Here is a 16,579-nt window from a genome sequence, read left to right as displayed (position 1 = left end):
AAGCCCCTGTGTCCAACCTGGCCTTGAACACTGCCAGGGATGGGGCAGCCACAGCTTCTCTGGGCACCCTGTCCTAAAGACCTCACTATGATCACAGCAGCCTCAAGCCTCAAAAGCAGCAGGGGACAAGGTAATGCTGGTGCCTTCGCTCACTGGCACAGTTCCTGAAGGATGGTTCATCCCTGTGAGATGGGTGATGCTTAGAGGTGATGGTGGAAGACCTGCACCCATCATCTCCCAGTGCCAGGCACCCTCTGCTGGGTCGTGGAGAGTCCTGTGGCACTGGGGACAGCCTTGTGCTGCCATAGAATCAACTGGGTTGGAAAAGCCCTTTAAGCTCACCCAGTCCAACCGTTCCCCAGCACTAACCCATGGCACTGAGGCCTCAGCTACACGGTGTGTGAACACTTGCAGGGACGGTGACTCCAGCACTGCCCTGGGCAGCCTGTGCCAGTGCCTGAGCACCCTTTGGGGAAGGAATTGTTCCTCATCTCCATCTAAACCTGCCCTGGTGCAGCTTGAGGCCGTTTCCTCTTGTCCCATCCCTTGTTCCTTGGGAGCAGAGCCCAGCCCCTCCTGGCTCCATCCTCCTGTCAGGCAGTTGTAGGGAGCGATGAGGTCCCCTCCTCCCTGGGGACAGCCAAGAGCAGTCTGGGGGGGGTGCTCAGCTCCATGTCCACCATACACAGCCCCCTGCACCCGCAGCAGTGTGCACTGGGGGGCTGCAGCCCCTCACCCTGCTCTCAGACAGCAGGGGAACAAAAGCCACTCTTTGTGTGTAATTTACTGCCCCGTTTAGCACCAGTTCCTCCAGCCTGGCCTGGCCAGTCTGAGGTGAAGTGCCCCGGAAATGCCAGCTCTGAGCCCATGGGGCATCCCTTTGACACCAACCATTGTGAGATCCGAGCCAGCAGCCCCGCACATGTCACTGTGCCCCTTCCAGCCCTGCCAGTTCCCCATGGCCCTGGTCAACGGTGGGTTCCTGGCTGCTCCCAAGCCCCTGTTTTCAAGGGCATGTCACCTTGGCCACTAAGGGTTAACTCATGGCACCTCAGACCCGCTCCACAAACAAGGTCCTGCTCCATGTGAATGGTGCATCACTGGCAGCGTCCCACACTGGACACCAGCCCCTGCTGAGATCTGTCCTGGTGGCTCCAACATCTCCATTGTAAATGCTTTTGAAGGGGTAGGAATGAAATCCTGGCTCCACTGACAAGTGATGCCATGGGGCTGAGTACTGCTGACTGCAGCAGCCGGAATCCTGCAGCCCCTCAATAATGCACCAAACCTGGCCAAGCCGCTCCATGTTTCTGGAATGAAAAGGGCTGCATCCAGCTCTGGGGCAGCAGCACAAGAAGGATGTGGAGCTGCTGTGAGGGCTGGAGCAGCTCTGCTCTGGAGCCAGGCTGAGAGCTGGGCTGGTTCAGCCTGGAGAAGAGAAGGCTCCTGAAGGGGAGACCTTAGAGCAGCTCCAGTGCCTAAAGGGGCTACAGGAAACCTGGAGAGGGGCTTTGGACAAGGGCCTGTAGGGACAGGACAAGGGGAATGGCTTTAACCTGACAGAGGGGAGACTGAGATGAGCTCTCAGGCAGAAGCTCTTCCCTGTGAGGGTGCTGAGGCGCTGGCACAGGGTGCCCAGAGAAGCTGTGGCTGCCCCATCCCTGGCAGTGTTCAAGGCCAGGTTGGACACAGGGGCTTGGAGCAACCTGCTCTAGTGGAAGGTGTCCCTGCCTGTGGCAGGGGTTGGGACTGGAGAGGCTTTAAGGTCCCTCCCAACCCAAACCAGTCTGGGATTCTGGGATTCTATGAAATAAACCCATTTCTCCAGCCTGCAGCAATGCTCTGTGCCAGTGATGGGCACCTTTACCCTGGCTCCCCAGGAAACTCAACTTCAAAACAAACAGAAACCCAAAACTATTTATTCAGATCAAGGATCTCCCATGGAGCTGGGACCTGCCCCTCTGTAAGGTCTCAAGTCAGGGTGGGGGAACCAGTGAATGGAGGGATGCTGACAGGGGGATGCAGCAGTGATCAGCCTCTTCTCCCAGGAACAAGGGATGGGACAAGAGGAAACGGCCTCAAGCTGCACCAGGGCAGGTTTAGATGGAGCTGAGGAACAATTCCTTCCCCAAAGGGTGCTCAGGCACTGGCACAGGCTGCCCAGGGCAGTGCTGGAGTCACCGTCCCTGCAAGTGTTCTCACACCGTGTAGCTGAGGCCTCAGTGCCATGGGTTAGTGCTGGGGAACGGTTGGACTGGATGAGCTTAAAGGGCTTTTCCCACCTGGCTGGTTCTGTGATTCTATTCTAAGAAGTGGGGCAGAGACACTGTGCACCCTTGTGCAGTGTCCTGGGGCACAGACACAGCACTGGGGATGGTGACAGATGCTCCAGCATGATCAGGGGTCCCCAAGGTGCTCATCTCCCACAGCCTGACCCAAGCCACAGACCCATAACCTGAGCCTGTCCAGCACAGAAGGACGCTTCCCCCAGCACCCACCCCTCTGCCCTGCTGGACCGGGGGTCTGAGCTCCTGGAGGTGGGAGTCCTGGCTTGCAGGGGCAGGCAATGAGCTGCTGGTGGCCCTGCTGTCACCCATGCACACCCATGCAGGGACACCCTGCACTCACTGCCCTGCAGCCCCCATCCTGCTGGGGACCCTCAGAGCCAGGGGCACCCCAGTGCATGGAGCTGGGCACAGGGCTCCTGTGAGCCGGGGCGCAGCGGTGGCACCGGGGGGGTCAGCAGGGGTCCAGGCAGGAGGCAGGCACCGGGGTGCAGCGGAGCCTGGGGGGACAACAGGGACAAGGAGGGACCTTCCATGGGCTGCCAGTGAGCGGGAGCGGGGCTGCTGCCCGGAGCCAGGCCTGCGGGATGGGAATGGGGCTCAGGCATGGTATGGGGCTGGGCAGCATCCCCTCAGCCCCCACCCTGCTCCCTGTGGGACCCCCAGCCCACAGCAGCCACCCCACATTGCAGGAGGGAGGGGGGACCTGCCTCCCACACCCCCTGCACCCCATGGGGTTCCGCACCCTGACACCAGCTCCAGCCCTGTGCCCGGCGGTCCCAGCCCCATTCCCAGCCCTTTTACCACAGCAAGTGTCATCCCATGTGCCGGAGGTGCAGAGGTGCAGTGGGGCTGGGGGGCCACGGTGGCTGATGGGGCCATGGCCATGGAGGGGCTGTGGTGAACCCATGGGGGTGTCCGGGAGGTGCTGTGTGAGGAGCAGAGAGCAGGATGTCACAGAGCATCCATCCATAGGGATGCTTTAGGACCAGGCCATCCCAGTGGGTACCAGCAAAGTGTCACCCTCTAGCGTGGCTCCAGGAATGCCCCCTGGGATAGGCAGCACCTGGAAAGCTCAACATAGCCGGGCAATGGGAATGTGGGCTCCAGAGGGTGCCCAGAACCTGCTGGGTGCTGGTGGGACCTCCCCATCACCCCGGATGGAGGGAAGGGACCCAGCCATGTCCTATATGTGCAGAGCTAGTGGCTGTTGGGGATACGGGATGGAAAGCAGCCATAGATACCCCATGGAGCAGGATCCAGTGGCACCAGAAGGGAGGGCAGTGCTGGCTAGGGAGCCATGCAGGACCCAGACCTGGTTTTGGCTGGGGAAAGCCAGGGATGAAGCTTTCCTGCCTAGGGGGTAGCACATTCCCACTGGATGGATGCAGGCAGGCATCACCCCGTGCCATAGGCAATGGTTTGGGAGGGAGCTGCCAGGGGCCATCCTGGTCACAGGACTGGAGCTGCCATTCACCAGGGGGCACAGAGAGGCTGTTCCCTCTCCCCAGCTCCCACAGGGCTCTGGAGCTGGGACGCAAACCTGAGCATCCCGCTGCCCAGTGCCAAATCTCAGTGGGGTGACCCCCAGACCCCAGCCCCATCCTTGGGCATCAGATCCCCCAGTCCTGTCCCCATTGCCCTGGGCTATCACCTGCAGCTCCCACCTCCAGCTCCTGCTTGGCCTCCCGCCTCCGCTTCGCTCGCCGGTTGGAGAACCAGACCTGGGGAGGAGGAAGAGGATGAGGATGAGGATGAGGATGAGGATGAGGATGAGGATGAGGATGAGGCTGCAGCACCCCCCCCCCCGGCAGCACCCCCGCGCGACACCAACCCAGCAGCACCCACGCCCTGGCCCCACTCCAGCTCCTTGGCACAGCTCTTCATCCCAGAACATGGGCTCTTTGCACACCAATGGGCGTGGGGATGGAGATGGACATGGGGATGCACATGGCATGGGCATGGGAAGGGTATGGGAGGGGTGGTAATGGGCATGGGATGGGCACGGCTGTGAACAGAGGAAGGGGCTCGATCCCTCATCTTCTCCACTTCATCATGCTACAAGCACATGCTGGGCTCCAGGAGGTTCTCCAGCACAGGCATTGGGAAACGTGTGGATGCACGTGTATGTGTGTGCACCACCATGGTGTGGGGTGACCACATGGATGGCGAAGGTTTGCCAACAGCAATGGGATGTCTGCCTGGATCAGAGTGTGCCCTGGATGCATGTGTGAGCGGGATGAGTCTGCTGTGGGGGGATAGCAGAAGCAGGGAATGCGGCTGGAGCAGTGGCTGCGCTGGGATGGGACGTGCAGCATCATCCCCATCAGAGGCACTGGGCACAGGGCCTGCGTTGGTCCCCAGGATCAGATGTCCCAGCTGCAGAATGGCTCTCTGAGGGTCTGCTCTTACCCTGATGGTTGTGTCCGGGAGCTGGGTGGCCGCGGCCAGTCTCTGCCGGGTGTCGGTGTCTGGGTATTGTCCCCTCTGAAACTCTGCAAGGGGAATTGGGGTGGGATGAGCCTGTCCGGAGCCATGGCGCATGATCCAGCCGCTCCATCACCAGCAATCCAGAGTGGTTTGGAGCACCACAGCAACGGCCACGGCACTCAGAGGGGCGGGAGCCTATCCAGAACGTGTCAATGCCCTCCCCCGGGAATAGCCCCGCTCCATCCTGGCGCATCCCGGGGCTGGCACACTGACTGCCGCAGGCCCCGGTGTCCCCTGCCATGCCCCACCTCTCTCCAGGGCCTCCGCCTGCTGCCTGGAGAAGACCGTCCTGTTCCTGTGCGGGGTGCTCGGTGGGAGCCGCCGGGGCGGGTGCTGGGTCCCCAGGGAGGCAGCAGCACCAGCTTCAGCGGGCGAGCAGCATCCTGGGGGATGTGGGGCAGAGGGGACAGCGAGAGGGGACACTGCAGGGACAACGGGGAGAAGGTGGTGGGGACCTGGCCCTGGGGAGGGTCCATGGACCCCTTTGCACTGGGGCACAGGGTCAGTGCAGGAGCGTGATGAGGAGCACACGTGTGTTCATGCATGTGCATGCACACGTGAGGCAGGCGGTGGCAGGAGCTCTCTGCCTGCCCGGAGCAGGTCTATGCCATGGGGTGCCCCCCCCATCCCCTGCACCCCAGTGGTGCTCACCCCATGGCAGCGCGTCCCTCGCAGAGCCCAGCTCAGCCGCCAGCCGCAGGTCACTGGGCAGCTTCCTCAGCACCCGGTTGATGGAGGAGACCTGGGCAGGGGAGACGGGGCTGTGCCGTGGGCAGGGGGTGCTGGGGGAAGCCCCCATCATGGTGGGCATCACTCTGCTCCCTGCAGGAGCTGGGACAGGCTCAGCAGCACCAAGGCTGGAGGGATGAGGCTGATGCCCCAAAGCTTATCCCAGAGGTGCTCACCCACAGCCACACCTGAGCACGTGCCAGGGGTTCTCCATCTGCTCGGCTCTTTGTTGATATAGGCAACCCCTGCATTTCAGTGCACTTACAGCATCCAGCGTGAGGCAGCCCGCACCTCGGGCTGGAGACAGTGGGATTTATAGGACTGGGTCTGGCATTAGGAAGTGCAGCTCAATAGGACAAGAGGAAACGGCCTCAAGCTGCACCAGGGCAGGTTTAGATGGAGCTGAGGAACAATTCCTTCCCCAAAGGGTGCTCAGGCACTGGCACAGGCTGCCCAGGGCAGTGCTGGAGTCACCGTCCCTGCAAGTGTTCACACACCGTGTAGCTGAGGCCTCAGTGCCATGGGTTAGTGCTGGGGAACGGTTGGACTGGATGAGCTTAAAGGGCTTTTCCACCCCAGTTTATCCCGTGATTCTCTGGTTCTCTCTGCCCTGATGCTGCAGATCACATCTTATTGTCTCTGCTGACCAGTGGCACAGGGAGCAGCCCCACCTCGGGGTCTCCATGCCCAAGATCATGGCCAAGTTCGCTGGCGCTGGCTGGTGGGGCTCTGCTTTAGTGGGAGGGAGTGATCTGCTTCCCCTCCCTGCCTACTCCTCCCTGCACCATCCCGCCCTTCCCTGCAGAGCCTTCCCATCCTTCCCAGGACTCACGCTGGGGATCCTGCTGCTGGTGCAGGTGCCCTCAGCATGGAGCTGCCTGCGGATCTCCCAGGCAAACAGGGAAGGCTGCTCCAGCTTCATCTGAGCGATCCTGGCCACCACCTCGGGGGTGGCCGTGCGGGGCTTGCTGCCCCCCATAGCTTTGGGCCCCACGGCCCCTGTCCTGTAGTAGTGACCCAAGATCTTGCTGACGCAGCCATTGGACACCTGCGGGTGGGATGGATGGGGCAGAGGCTCAGCGGGAAATGGGTTTGGAGAAGGAGATCCCCCCATTCCCAGAGGCTCCCACCTTGAGGCTGCGGGAGATGTCGGAGCTCCGGATGCCGCAGGCTGCCAGCTCGATGATCCGCCTCCTCTTGCAGGCAGGGAGGGGGCGGCCGTTCAGGAAGAGCCCCCCCAGTTGGTTCACGCTGCTGGGCCCTAGGGGGGGCCGAGCAGGAGACAGGGACAGAGCTTGTTGGGGGGGGGGGGGGGGATGGTGCTGGCTCTTCCCAACCTGGCTCCCAGGAGAGCACCAGGGTGAAGGATGGTGGCACAGGGGGTCTCTGGGCACTGATGGGGATTGGGAAGGGAGGGGCATTGGAAGGGGCTGGGCAGGAGGGTTTGGAGCTTGAAGCAATGTGGGGCACGTTGGCTGGGGTGTGGGTGCAAGCAGCGTGTGGCAGGAGCAGGCAGGGAATGGGGGGGTTCATCAGGTGATGCTGAAGGGATACCCCGTGGAGGAGGATGGGGAGGAGGCTGCAGGGGAAGGTAGCTGCAATGGGGGTGATGGGCTGGAATGGGCAGGGAAGCACTGGACATCATTGGAATGGCTTGTGTATCAGCTACCAGCACCCAGTGCAGGCTTTGGAGGGGGGAGAGAAAGCAGCCTCATTTGTGATGGGGCAAAAGCTGACACAGCACATCCCCAGTTTCCTGAGGACCACGGACACAGGGACCATGCGTGGGGTGCAGCTGCATCCCTCACCTCGGTGTTGCATCGTGGTGAGGCTCCACAAGGCGGCTGGGAATTGCAGAGAGGAGATGGTGGCTGCTAGGAGGAAGGATCGATCAGTGACAGTGGCCAGGGCTCAGCCATGTCCCCTTGTCACCCTCCTGCAAGGAGAAGGGAGAGCAAGGGCAGAAACCCTCAGCAGAGGATGGAAACACTAGATAGATTCTGAATGCTTGGAAAATCTTTGCTTTCCAGGCACAGGGGATCAAAGGTACCTGGATTTAAATAGCTCACAGGGCTGCAAAAGGCACTTGGGCTCTGAAGTGGCTGGGAGATGCTGGGATGCTGGAGGGAGATGCCAGGAGAGATGGGTTGGTGACAACCAGGATACCAGGAGCCTCCAATCCTTCAGCTGGAGATGCTCTGCCCCCTCCTCTGCCAGAAAAGCAAGGCAAAGCAGCCTTGATCTTGCCCCACATGCTGGGGACACACTCCCAAAGCTCCTGCCCTTTCCCATCCCCAGCCCTTCTCTTTGCCCCCTAGCACCTTCCCTCGCCCCAGAGCCTGACCTAAGGCATCCCCCATGGATCTGGTGGGTCCTGCTCTAGTGGAAGGTGTCCCTGCCTGTGGCAGCGGGTTGGAACTGGATGAGCTTTAAGGTCCCTTCCAACCCAAACCATGCTATGGGCGACAGGAAGCAATTCCTTCTCCAGCAGCCTGTCTGCTCCCCAGCTACCCCAGGATTTCACTTGAAACACCCTATACACTCCTGGACACCCCCAGAGGGGGCTTGTCCTGCTCCAGCCCCCAAATCCCACTGCAGCCGTGGTGCTGCTTGCCTGCAACAGCTTGAGTCAGTGTTTGGGGACGCTCACCCCGGCTGTGAGAGTCAAGAAAAGCAAACTGAATCCATCAAGGGGACAAGTGGGCAGATTTCCCACAGGTGGAAAGAAACCAGCCCTTCCTCTTGTTCGGAAAGGGATGCATCCTCCTGGAACAAAGCACCCGAGGCTGCTCCAGGAAGGAGGGAACAAGCAGCACGGGCACAGCCTCCAGCACTGGTTCCCCAGCTTTGTTCCCAGCCAAGGGCTTGGCTTCTGCTATGCCGGGATGCGACATGGGGATTTCTTTCCACATGGAGAAACAGGTGCACTGGGAATGGCGAGCTAGGAGCCCACTGTCCCCCTTGGTCCGGCTGGGGGTCCTTGGAGAGGGGCTGAGCTGGGGCTTTGTGCACGTAGGGGTGAAGAGAGAAGTGAATGAAACGGGACTTGATCAGGCTGGTGCAGAGCAGACCATTCCTGAAGAACCCAAAGCCTTCTCCATGTTAAGGCACCTTCACCACCCAAATCCTACTGGGAATTGCTCCCCACACAGTATAAGAAGTCACAACCACCCCAGGCAGCCCTCCCGTGCCTGAGCTTGCCCTGTGCTACCCTCCATGTGTGTATAAGCATGAGTCTGTGCACACGCATCCACACACATCCAAGTGCTTCTGCATGTATGGGCACACACACACATGCATGTGCTCCTTTCTCCCCGTGCCCAGCGGCACGCACATGTGCACACGCTTTTACACGCACCCGTGCCACCATCTGCACATGCATGTGCGTGTATGTGCGCACAGGTGACTGTGGCAGAGCGCAGGGATGCCCGGAGGGATGCAGGGGGGTACCTGTGGAGCTGAACCGGATCGTCCTCGAAGCCAGCCGGGTGCTGCCGAGCCGGAGCCGGTGCCGGTGCCGTGCGGGGTGGCTGCCGAAGGAGCGGGACCGTGATGTCACGGGGCAGGAGGAAGAGGAGGATGGGGAGGAGGAGACGGCCCGACAGTGACCGGGAGGCCGCGCCCAGCGCACGCCCGGCCCTGGGGGCTCTGTCGGAGACCAGAACCGGTGGCCGGGGCTGGTGGCTCCGAGACCCACCGGACCCCCTTGAACAGGGCAGTGCGTGGGTACCGCTGCTACCGGCGGCGTTTCAGCACCGGCGCCCGGTGGACAGCGCGGCCCCCGCTGCAGCCCCGGTAACCCCCGGCGGAACCTCCCCGCGCTCCAGAGAGCCCCTCAGAGCAAACAGGGGCAGGCCATATGGGCAAGCGCTTGGGATTCGCTCATAAACCCAGATTCGGGGCTATAGCATGTATTAAATTTATTGTTTTAGGGGGGTTCTCTGCGTTTTGGAGGGTATTGGACAAACACTGGGGCGCCCGGGGGTGGCGGGACCAGCGGGGACATCCCGGTGCGCAGATGGCCCTTTTCTTAGGAGATAAAAACGTAAAATAAACCACGTTGTAAACGTTTCAAAGTAAAATATTTGAAGAGCAAATATTGGCCCCAGAGGAGCCCGGAGCCCCGGCCCTCCGCGCCCGGCCCCGCGTGTCACCGAGCGTTATTAGCACCCCGGTCCCGGCCCCCCGCTCCTCGCACCGCCGCCCGCCTTTGCAAAATGCCATATGCTCCGAATTACACATTAACCACAGTCTCGCAGGGCCCGGGCCCGGTCCCGGCCCCCGGGAGCCGCCGCGCCGCCCCCCCGCTCCCCACGGTGTCCCCCCGCATCCCGCCCCGGGGCCGCCCGTGGGGCTCCCGGCAGCGCGGGGAGCGCTGGAAGCCGGGCCCGGACCCCCCCGCTCCGCCCCGGCCGCCTGGAGCCCCGACGGAGCCCCCCGCACCGGGGGAGCCCCGTGCGTAACGCAGCGCCGGGCGGCGGGGAGCGGGGCGCGGGGCTGAGCCCCGGGGCGGGGAGGGCCCCGCGGCCTTGGGTCGGTCCCGCCGCTCCCCCCACGGTTGGTGCGCGGCAGGGGGGCAGCGGGCGGGCCCGGGAGCGGCCAGCGCGGCCCCCCGGGGCTGTGTGAACCGGGCCGGGCGCGCAGGCGGCGTGCGGGGAGCGACGCGGTCACCGGGCTGGTGCGGCGGGGGATGGAGGGGCCCGGAGCGGAGCCGGCTGCGGGGGGACCCCGCGGGGCTGTCCGGAGCTCAGGGGGGCCCGGAGGAGCCCCTTGGACCGGGGGAAGGAGGCAGCGGCGGGCGCCGGGGCCGTGCGTCCTCGGCGCGGAGCTGGCCCGGCGGCGGGGAACGGGAACTGGGAAAGGGAACGGCCCGGGAGGGCATGGGAGGGCCGCGGAGGAGAGGGGAGGGAAGGGGGAGACGGGGAGGTGGGAAGGTAGAAAGATGGAGAGGTGGAGAGAGGGTGAAATGGAGAGATGGAGACATGGAGAGATGGAGAGATGGAGAGATGGAGAGGTGGAGTGATGGAGAGGTAGAGACATGGAGAGGTGGAGACATGGAGACAGAGATGTAGAGACATGAAGACATTTACACATGGAAAGATGGAGAGGAGGAGAAACGGAGAGAGGGACTGATGGAGAGGTGGAGATGTGTGAAGACAGAGACAGAGTGATGGTGAAACAGGCAGACAGAGATGGAGAGGTGAAGACATGGAGACATGGGGAGGAGCAAACAAACATGGAGAGATGGAGACATGGAGAGAATGGAGGGGAGGAGAGGTGGAGAAATAGAGAGGAGGAGAAACTGAGAGAAAGAAAGGTGGAGAGGTGATAAGACAGAGAGCGACGGTGAAATGGGTAGACAGAGATGGAGAGATGGAGACACAGATGTGGAGAGAGGCAGAGAAATGGAGAGGTAGTAAGACAGATGGAGCAATGTTGAAATGAGAAGACAGATGGAGAGGTGGAAATATGGAGTTACGGAGAGATGGAGATGTGGAGAGCTGGAGTTGCAGAGACATGGAGAGGTGGAAGGACAGAGGTGAAGTGACAATGAAATGGGGATACATGGAGAGGTGGAGACTTGGCCATGTAGAGACATGGAGAGGTGGAGAGATGGAAAGACAAAGAGACAGAGTGGTGTTGAAATTGGAAGACAGAGAGATGTAGAAGTAGAGAGGTGAAGAGGTGAAGAGGAGAGATGGGAAGGGTGAGAGATGCTCCAGGTGCCACCGTGTCACCTGCATTTCATGCTCACTCCTCTCCACCTCCCTTCAAACTCAGGAGAGAGCTCTGCAGACATAACTCTCTAGTGGGCAATGCAGCAGCACTGGGCCAGTCTGGGAACAAGGATGGCCACAGGATGGGATCCAGCTGGAGCTGCGGAAATGCCAGTCCTTGCTTCCCTGCCTTCCCTCAGGCATGGGCAGGCACCTCCTGTGCCAGGACCTTATGGTGCATGGGGACTGTGGATAAAGCTGTCCATGCCCCCTGCTGCAGGACCCCACTGCTGATTCCAGAACTTCAGTTTGGATCATGGTGAATACCATGAGCACGTCCCCAGTATCAGCAGCCTCCAGGCAGCACCTTCACACCATGGCAACTGTAAATGGGAATGCTTGGGAGAGCTGGAAAAGGGAGTGCTACCCAGGGAAAGGGATTGAATGCTGGGTTCGCCTGGGACAGGGTGGGGATGCTGTCCTCTGGTAGGAGGGGGACCTTGAGGAGAGGGAGGACAGGATGGGGATGCTGTGCTTCCCAGGAGAAAGACAACGGTGCTGAGAATCCCAGGTGCAGAACAGGGATGATGTGCTTGCTGTGGGATAGAACAAGGATGCTGAGAATCCCAGGGGTAGGGTAGGATAGGGATGTTCAGCATTTCGGGGTAGTGAGTATCTCAGGGGTAGAATGGGGATGCTGTGCTTTATGGGGGAAGGACAAGGATGCTGGGCATCCTGGAGGAAGGATAAGGATGCTGAGCATCCCAGGGGCTCTTTGGGTTTTCAACAGCTGGCACATGGTGGTGCAGGATGAAGTGGGTGCAGCATGAAGTGTGTGCAGGATGGGGTGGGTGCAGCAATAAGAGTTGTGCACGGCTGCTGGTGCAAGTGGGGATGAGATGTGGGGGTGTGTTGGGATGGAAAGGGAATGGGAGGGATTCACTTTTGCTTCTTAGCAAACGTGAGCTTGGCATGAGCATGGCATGAGTGTGTCATGAACATGGCATGAGTGTGGCATGAGAATGGCCATGAGCATGGCATGAGAGAGCCATGGGCATGGCATGAATGTGGAATGAATGTGGGATGAGTGTGGCATTGAGTACAGCATTAGCATCTTCACGTTCACCTTTATTTTTGTCTCCATCTCCACTTCCATTGATCTCATCTCCTTTCCCAAGCGGATGCAGGTCTGCCTGATAAGGACACCCGGGATGCTAAAGGGCAATTGGGTTTCTGGAAGCCGTTTGCCTCAGCACAGCACGATGGTGTGATTGGAATCTCTCATTACCTGCAATCAGGGGAGTGCACGTCAGGCACCTGAGGAGCTGGCTCCTGCCTCGAGGGGAGGCAGCCCACAGCGGTGGCACAGCAGGACCCATGGGACCAGCCACAGCCAGTAGCATCAGGTGTGCTGAGTGGTGGCACTACCAGTGACACCAGTGGCTTGTGAAGGGGACGGAGGACAAGTGAATGCACCCGGGACCAGAGCTACCAGAGACCACCATAGGCCAGTGGACAACCAGGTCACCCCAAGCTCTCCAGGCAGAGGCGAGCTCTGATGAGCTTTCATTAACCATAATTGCAATCAAATGTAATTGTAGTTGCTGAGCTCCCTCTGCCCAGGAAGGAAATTCCTCTGAGATCCTTCCAGCTGGATTTAGGGAGCTGCACAGATGGGTCTTCCAGTGCCTAAAGGGGCTACAGAAAACCTGGAGAGGGGCTTTGGACAAGGGCCTGTAGGGACAGGACAAGGGGAATGGCTTTAACCTGACAGAGGGGAGACTGAGATGAGCTCTTAGGCAGAAGCTCTTCCCTGTGAGGGTGCTGAGGCGCTGGCACAGGGTGCCCAGAGAAGCTGTGGCTGCCCCATCCCTGGCAGTGTTCAAGGCCAGGTTGGACACAGGGGCTTGGAGCAACCTGCTCTAGTGGAAGGTGTCCCTGTCTGTGGCAGGGGTTGGAGCTGGAGGAGCTTTATGGTCCCTTCCAACCCTTCTAAGGTCTCCCCTTCAGGAGCCTTCTCTTCTCCAGGCTGAACCAGCCCAGCTCTCAGCCTGGCTCCAGAGCAGAGCTGCTCCAGCCCTCACAGCACCTCCATGGCCTCTTCTGGGCTTGCTCCAGCAGCTCCACGTCCCTCCTGTGTTGGGATCCCACTGCAGGACCAAAACTGGGTGTTGCAGCACATTGGGGTTGACGCAGTTACCCCAAAGTGATGCCTCCAGCACAGAAAGGGTCTTTCCCTTCCTCTTCATAGCTCCTTTCTGCACATCCAAGGCTGCTTTCCATCTCTGTGGGCTTTCTCTCCACAGCAGGACCCTGTTCCTCCCCAAGCACCAGGGGTGGCTGGAAAAAGAAATCCTTTCTTTTCTCCTCCAGAAAGCACACGTGAAACTTAAAAGCCGCAATGAGTCAGCCAGGCAAGCAAACCTCCTTTACCTAAGTGCTCCCACCTACATTTCCACTCGCTTTTCCATCAAAAAGATGATTATTAAAATATTCTGGCTAAAAGAGGCAACTGTGGGGCTTGAAGATGCCCTCATTGGAGCTGGAGCACATGGATGAGCCTTCATCTCCCTGAGGAGAGCGCGGTGGGGTGCAGCTTCAAGCTGGGACACTGGTGAGGTGTAGGTCCAGAAATGCCATAAATTGGGATAATGGAGCAGCTTTGCCCAGTTTTGGGGCTGAGGAGGTGACTCCCTGCCCTTGAGCTCCCACCCTGGAGCTCATGAATGAGTCATGGTGCAAAGCGTTAAATAGGAACAAGGGGTGAAACAAAGACATGCATTACCATGAAACGGGCTGGAGCAAGGAAATGAAGGCAGTGGAGGGATGCGGTAGGTTGGGAGCCTGGAAAAGGATCCTTCCATGACAGGCTGACCCACAGGGAGAGATTTTGGCGAGGCTGATCCCGGTGTGAAACCCGGGATTGGGACCGTAGGGATGCTCTGGTAGAGAGGCCAATGGCTGGACCGCTGCTGGGCTTCATGTGTGGAAACAATCCCTTGATGGGAAGAACATAGTTAACACTGAGGATGCAAAACCTGCCCGGAAGAGGTAGAAGATGCCAACTGCATGACACAGGGTCTGTTGTGCCACACGGCATCGTGTTCTGGGGCATCCCTGATCCTTGCATCCTTGCTCCAAGGCTCCTTCCCACATCCCAGGGCTTTGGAAACCGTTGCACCAGGGTCCGGCTGCCCTGTGGGACATGGGATGGTCACAGCCACAGCTACAGCCGCTCCTACTGTTCGGAGCCGGTGCTGCTCCATTCCCACTCCCTGGAGCGGGAATTGCAGAGCTGCGATTGCCTGGATTCCCTACGTGACCACTCAGAGAGAGGATAATCGCTTCCTACCACCCACAAATGACACGACTCAGTTCGGAGCTGGCAGAGGCGAGGGCTGAGCGGAGCGGCGGCTGCCGCAGGGTGCGAGGAGAGGCAAACCCTGCCCCGGCGCCGCGGTGACGGACACAGGGTAACGCCGGGGCTGAGCTGCCAGCAGGGAGCGGTACGGCCATGGATGGTGCCGCCAGGCGGGTAAGCACCAGGGGCACCCCTAAATCGCCCCCCAAAAGTCCTTGTCCATGCATGAACCGCCAGTGTTGATGCGGTGACACGGAAGGATATAGGGTCACCCCAGGTCCCAGCCTTACGCTGGCTCCTCGGGTCCCTCTGCTTTGGATGGGGAGGGTTTGGGGTCACTTAAAGACCTGAGATCTGCGCCCACAGTCCTGTCCGCGAGGAGGGTGCCCACACCGTGCCAGTGACCCCTATGGGAGGACGTCCTGGAACTGCATCTGGACTGCAGGTCCCCAGTGCTGGGACACGACGGTGATGGGTGCCAGGACAGCGTGATGATGGGTGGTTGAGGCTATGGGGGACCCCACCCCTCACCTTGACCCCTCGCAGGACGCGGATGCTGCCTGGTAGGGTGCGGGTGTCCGTGGGCAGTGGGGTGGGAGTGGGAGGCCCTGGGGAGGTGATGCAGAACGGGTGCTCCCTACGGGGCAGTGGGGAATGGCCCCGAAGTGGCCAAAAGTGAGAGCGGAGGAGCAGGGGTGCAGAGGGGGTCCCCTGTTCTCTGCCCCGGCAGCACATTGGTTCCGCATGGGACGGGGTGCGGGGAGGCGCTGAGGGGCTGCGATCCTGCACCCCCGAGTGCAGCCAGGGGAGAGAGAGGGAGATGGGAGGGACCCCGCGGAGACAGAGGTGCTGGTGGAGAAGGTCCCCCGGGGGACCAGCATGGCGAACCCCCTCCACTGAACCCTCCGTGTGGGGGATCCCCTTCCCTCCTGACTCCCCATGGGGCTGGAGGGAGCTCCATCCCTTGATCCTCCATGGGGATGGGGGGATTCCCTCCCCCTGACCCCCAGGGGGGTGCGCTGTTGGACCACCCGCTGTCCTGTGGGGCTCTATTGGGTGGGATCGCCTGCCCCTGGTTCCTTGTGGGTTTGCACTGAGGGAACCCCTTCCCCTGACATCTACACGGGGCTGCGCTGCGGGACCCCTGCACCAAGGGGCTGTGCTGGGGGAGCCCCGGTCTCCTGTGGGTTTCTGCTGCGGGACCCCCGTAACCTTGTAGGAGCCCCGCACCGGGCTGCACTAAGGGAGCCTGAAGCTCCCCGTGGGGCTGTGCTGGGGATCCCCCGTCCCCTGACCCCCCTGTGTATCCGTGATGGGGTCCCCATCCCGGGTCTTCCCCCCCACCACGGACTCCTTGGCTCTCGGCGGGTTTCGGCGGCTCCCGCCAGTGCTCGGCGCGGCACGCGCGGGGGACGGGCAGTGACGTCTGGGGGCGTGGCCTCCATCCTGACCCCGCCCTCCGGTGCCGCGCAAAGCCACGTGGGCTCCCGGGCGGCCCCTTTGCCGACGTGTCCCTGGCGTCGCGTGCCCCGGAAGTCCCGCCCCCTTCGGCAGGGCGGTGCGGTGCGGAGGAGGTAGCCCTCTCTTGACGTCACCCCCGCCGCTGCCTCTCGGGCAGGAGCTTCGGCGATCCGTGCGTTCCCATTGGTCGAGGCGCGAAGGGGTGGGGCGAAGAGAGCGGCGGGGCCGGCCTCCCGTTGGCCCTTGGCCGGGTTGAGGGGCGGGGCTTAGACTGAGCCACGCCTCCTTCCCCGGCGAAGCTCCTCCCCGCAGCTCGGTTCCGCGCTCGCCCCGCTCCGCCGCGCTCGGCTGCCCCCGCCATGGCGTCCACGGCCGGTCCCGGGCAGGGCGGCTCCGCGCCGCCGCTCGCCGTGCAGCGCGGCATCGTCAAGATGGTGAGCACCGCCCTGCCCGCCCGCGGCCTCCGCCCGTGCCCGGGGCTCCTCTCAGCTCCCCTCCCGGTAACCGGGACGCCCCCGCCGTGCAGCCCCCTCCGG

At 61.4% G+C, this 16,579-nt stretch overlaps 2 protein-coding genes across 2 annotated transcripts in view; one reads left to right on the top strand and one right to left on the bottom strand.

The window, feature by feature from the left end:
* Nucleotides 1-2,659: 2,659 nt before the first annotated feature.
* PAX4 (paired box 4) lies at nucleotides 2,660-7,325 on the bottom strand. The gene is made up of 8 exons (XM_061367978.1): nucleotides 7,313-7,325; nucleotides 6,635-6,765; nucleotides 6,337-6,552; nucleotides 5,427-5,517; nucleotides 5,024-5,158; nucleotides 4,698-4,780; nucleotides 3,953-4,009; nucleotides 2,660-2,785 (listed from the first exon to the last, which is right to left on the bottom strand). The coding sequence occupies exons 1-8, from the start codon at nucleotides 7,323-7,325 to the stop codon at nucleotides 2,660-2,662; spliced, it is 852 nt and encodes a 283-aa protein (XP_061223962.1).
* An 8,999-nt stretch (nucleotides 7,326-16,324) lies between these two features.
* SND1 (staphylococcal nuclease and tudor domain containing 1) overlaps nucleotides 16,325-16,579 on the top strand; it is a 99,129-nt gene continuing 98,874 nt past the window's right edge. The window contains exon 1 of the mRNA XM_061368105.1: nucleotides 16,325-16,477. Coding sequence (XP_061224089.1) covers nucleotides 16,403-16,477 — 75 coding nt within the window. The 5' untranslated portion in view covers nucleotides 16,325-16,402. The remainder of the gene's footprint in view (nucleotides 16,478-16,579) is intronic.

The sequence above is a fragment of the Neopsephotus bourkii genome, unplaced genomic scaffold (genome assembly GCF_033783945.1).
Source record: "Neopsephotus bourkii isolate Nb327-2 ecotype Australia unplaced genomic scaffold, CSIRO-AGI_Nbou_v1 NB_1423, whole genome shotgun sequence".
In the NCBI taxonomy this organism is placed as follows: Eukaryota; Metazoa; Chordata; class Aves; order Psittaciformes; family Psittacidae; genus Neopsephotus; species Neopsephotus bourkii.
The sequence above is the reverse complement of the archived record's forward strand: the minus strand, read 5'-3'. Positions and strand labels throughout refer to the sequence as shown.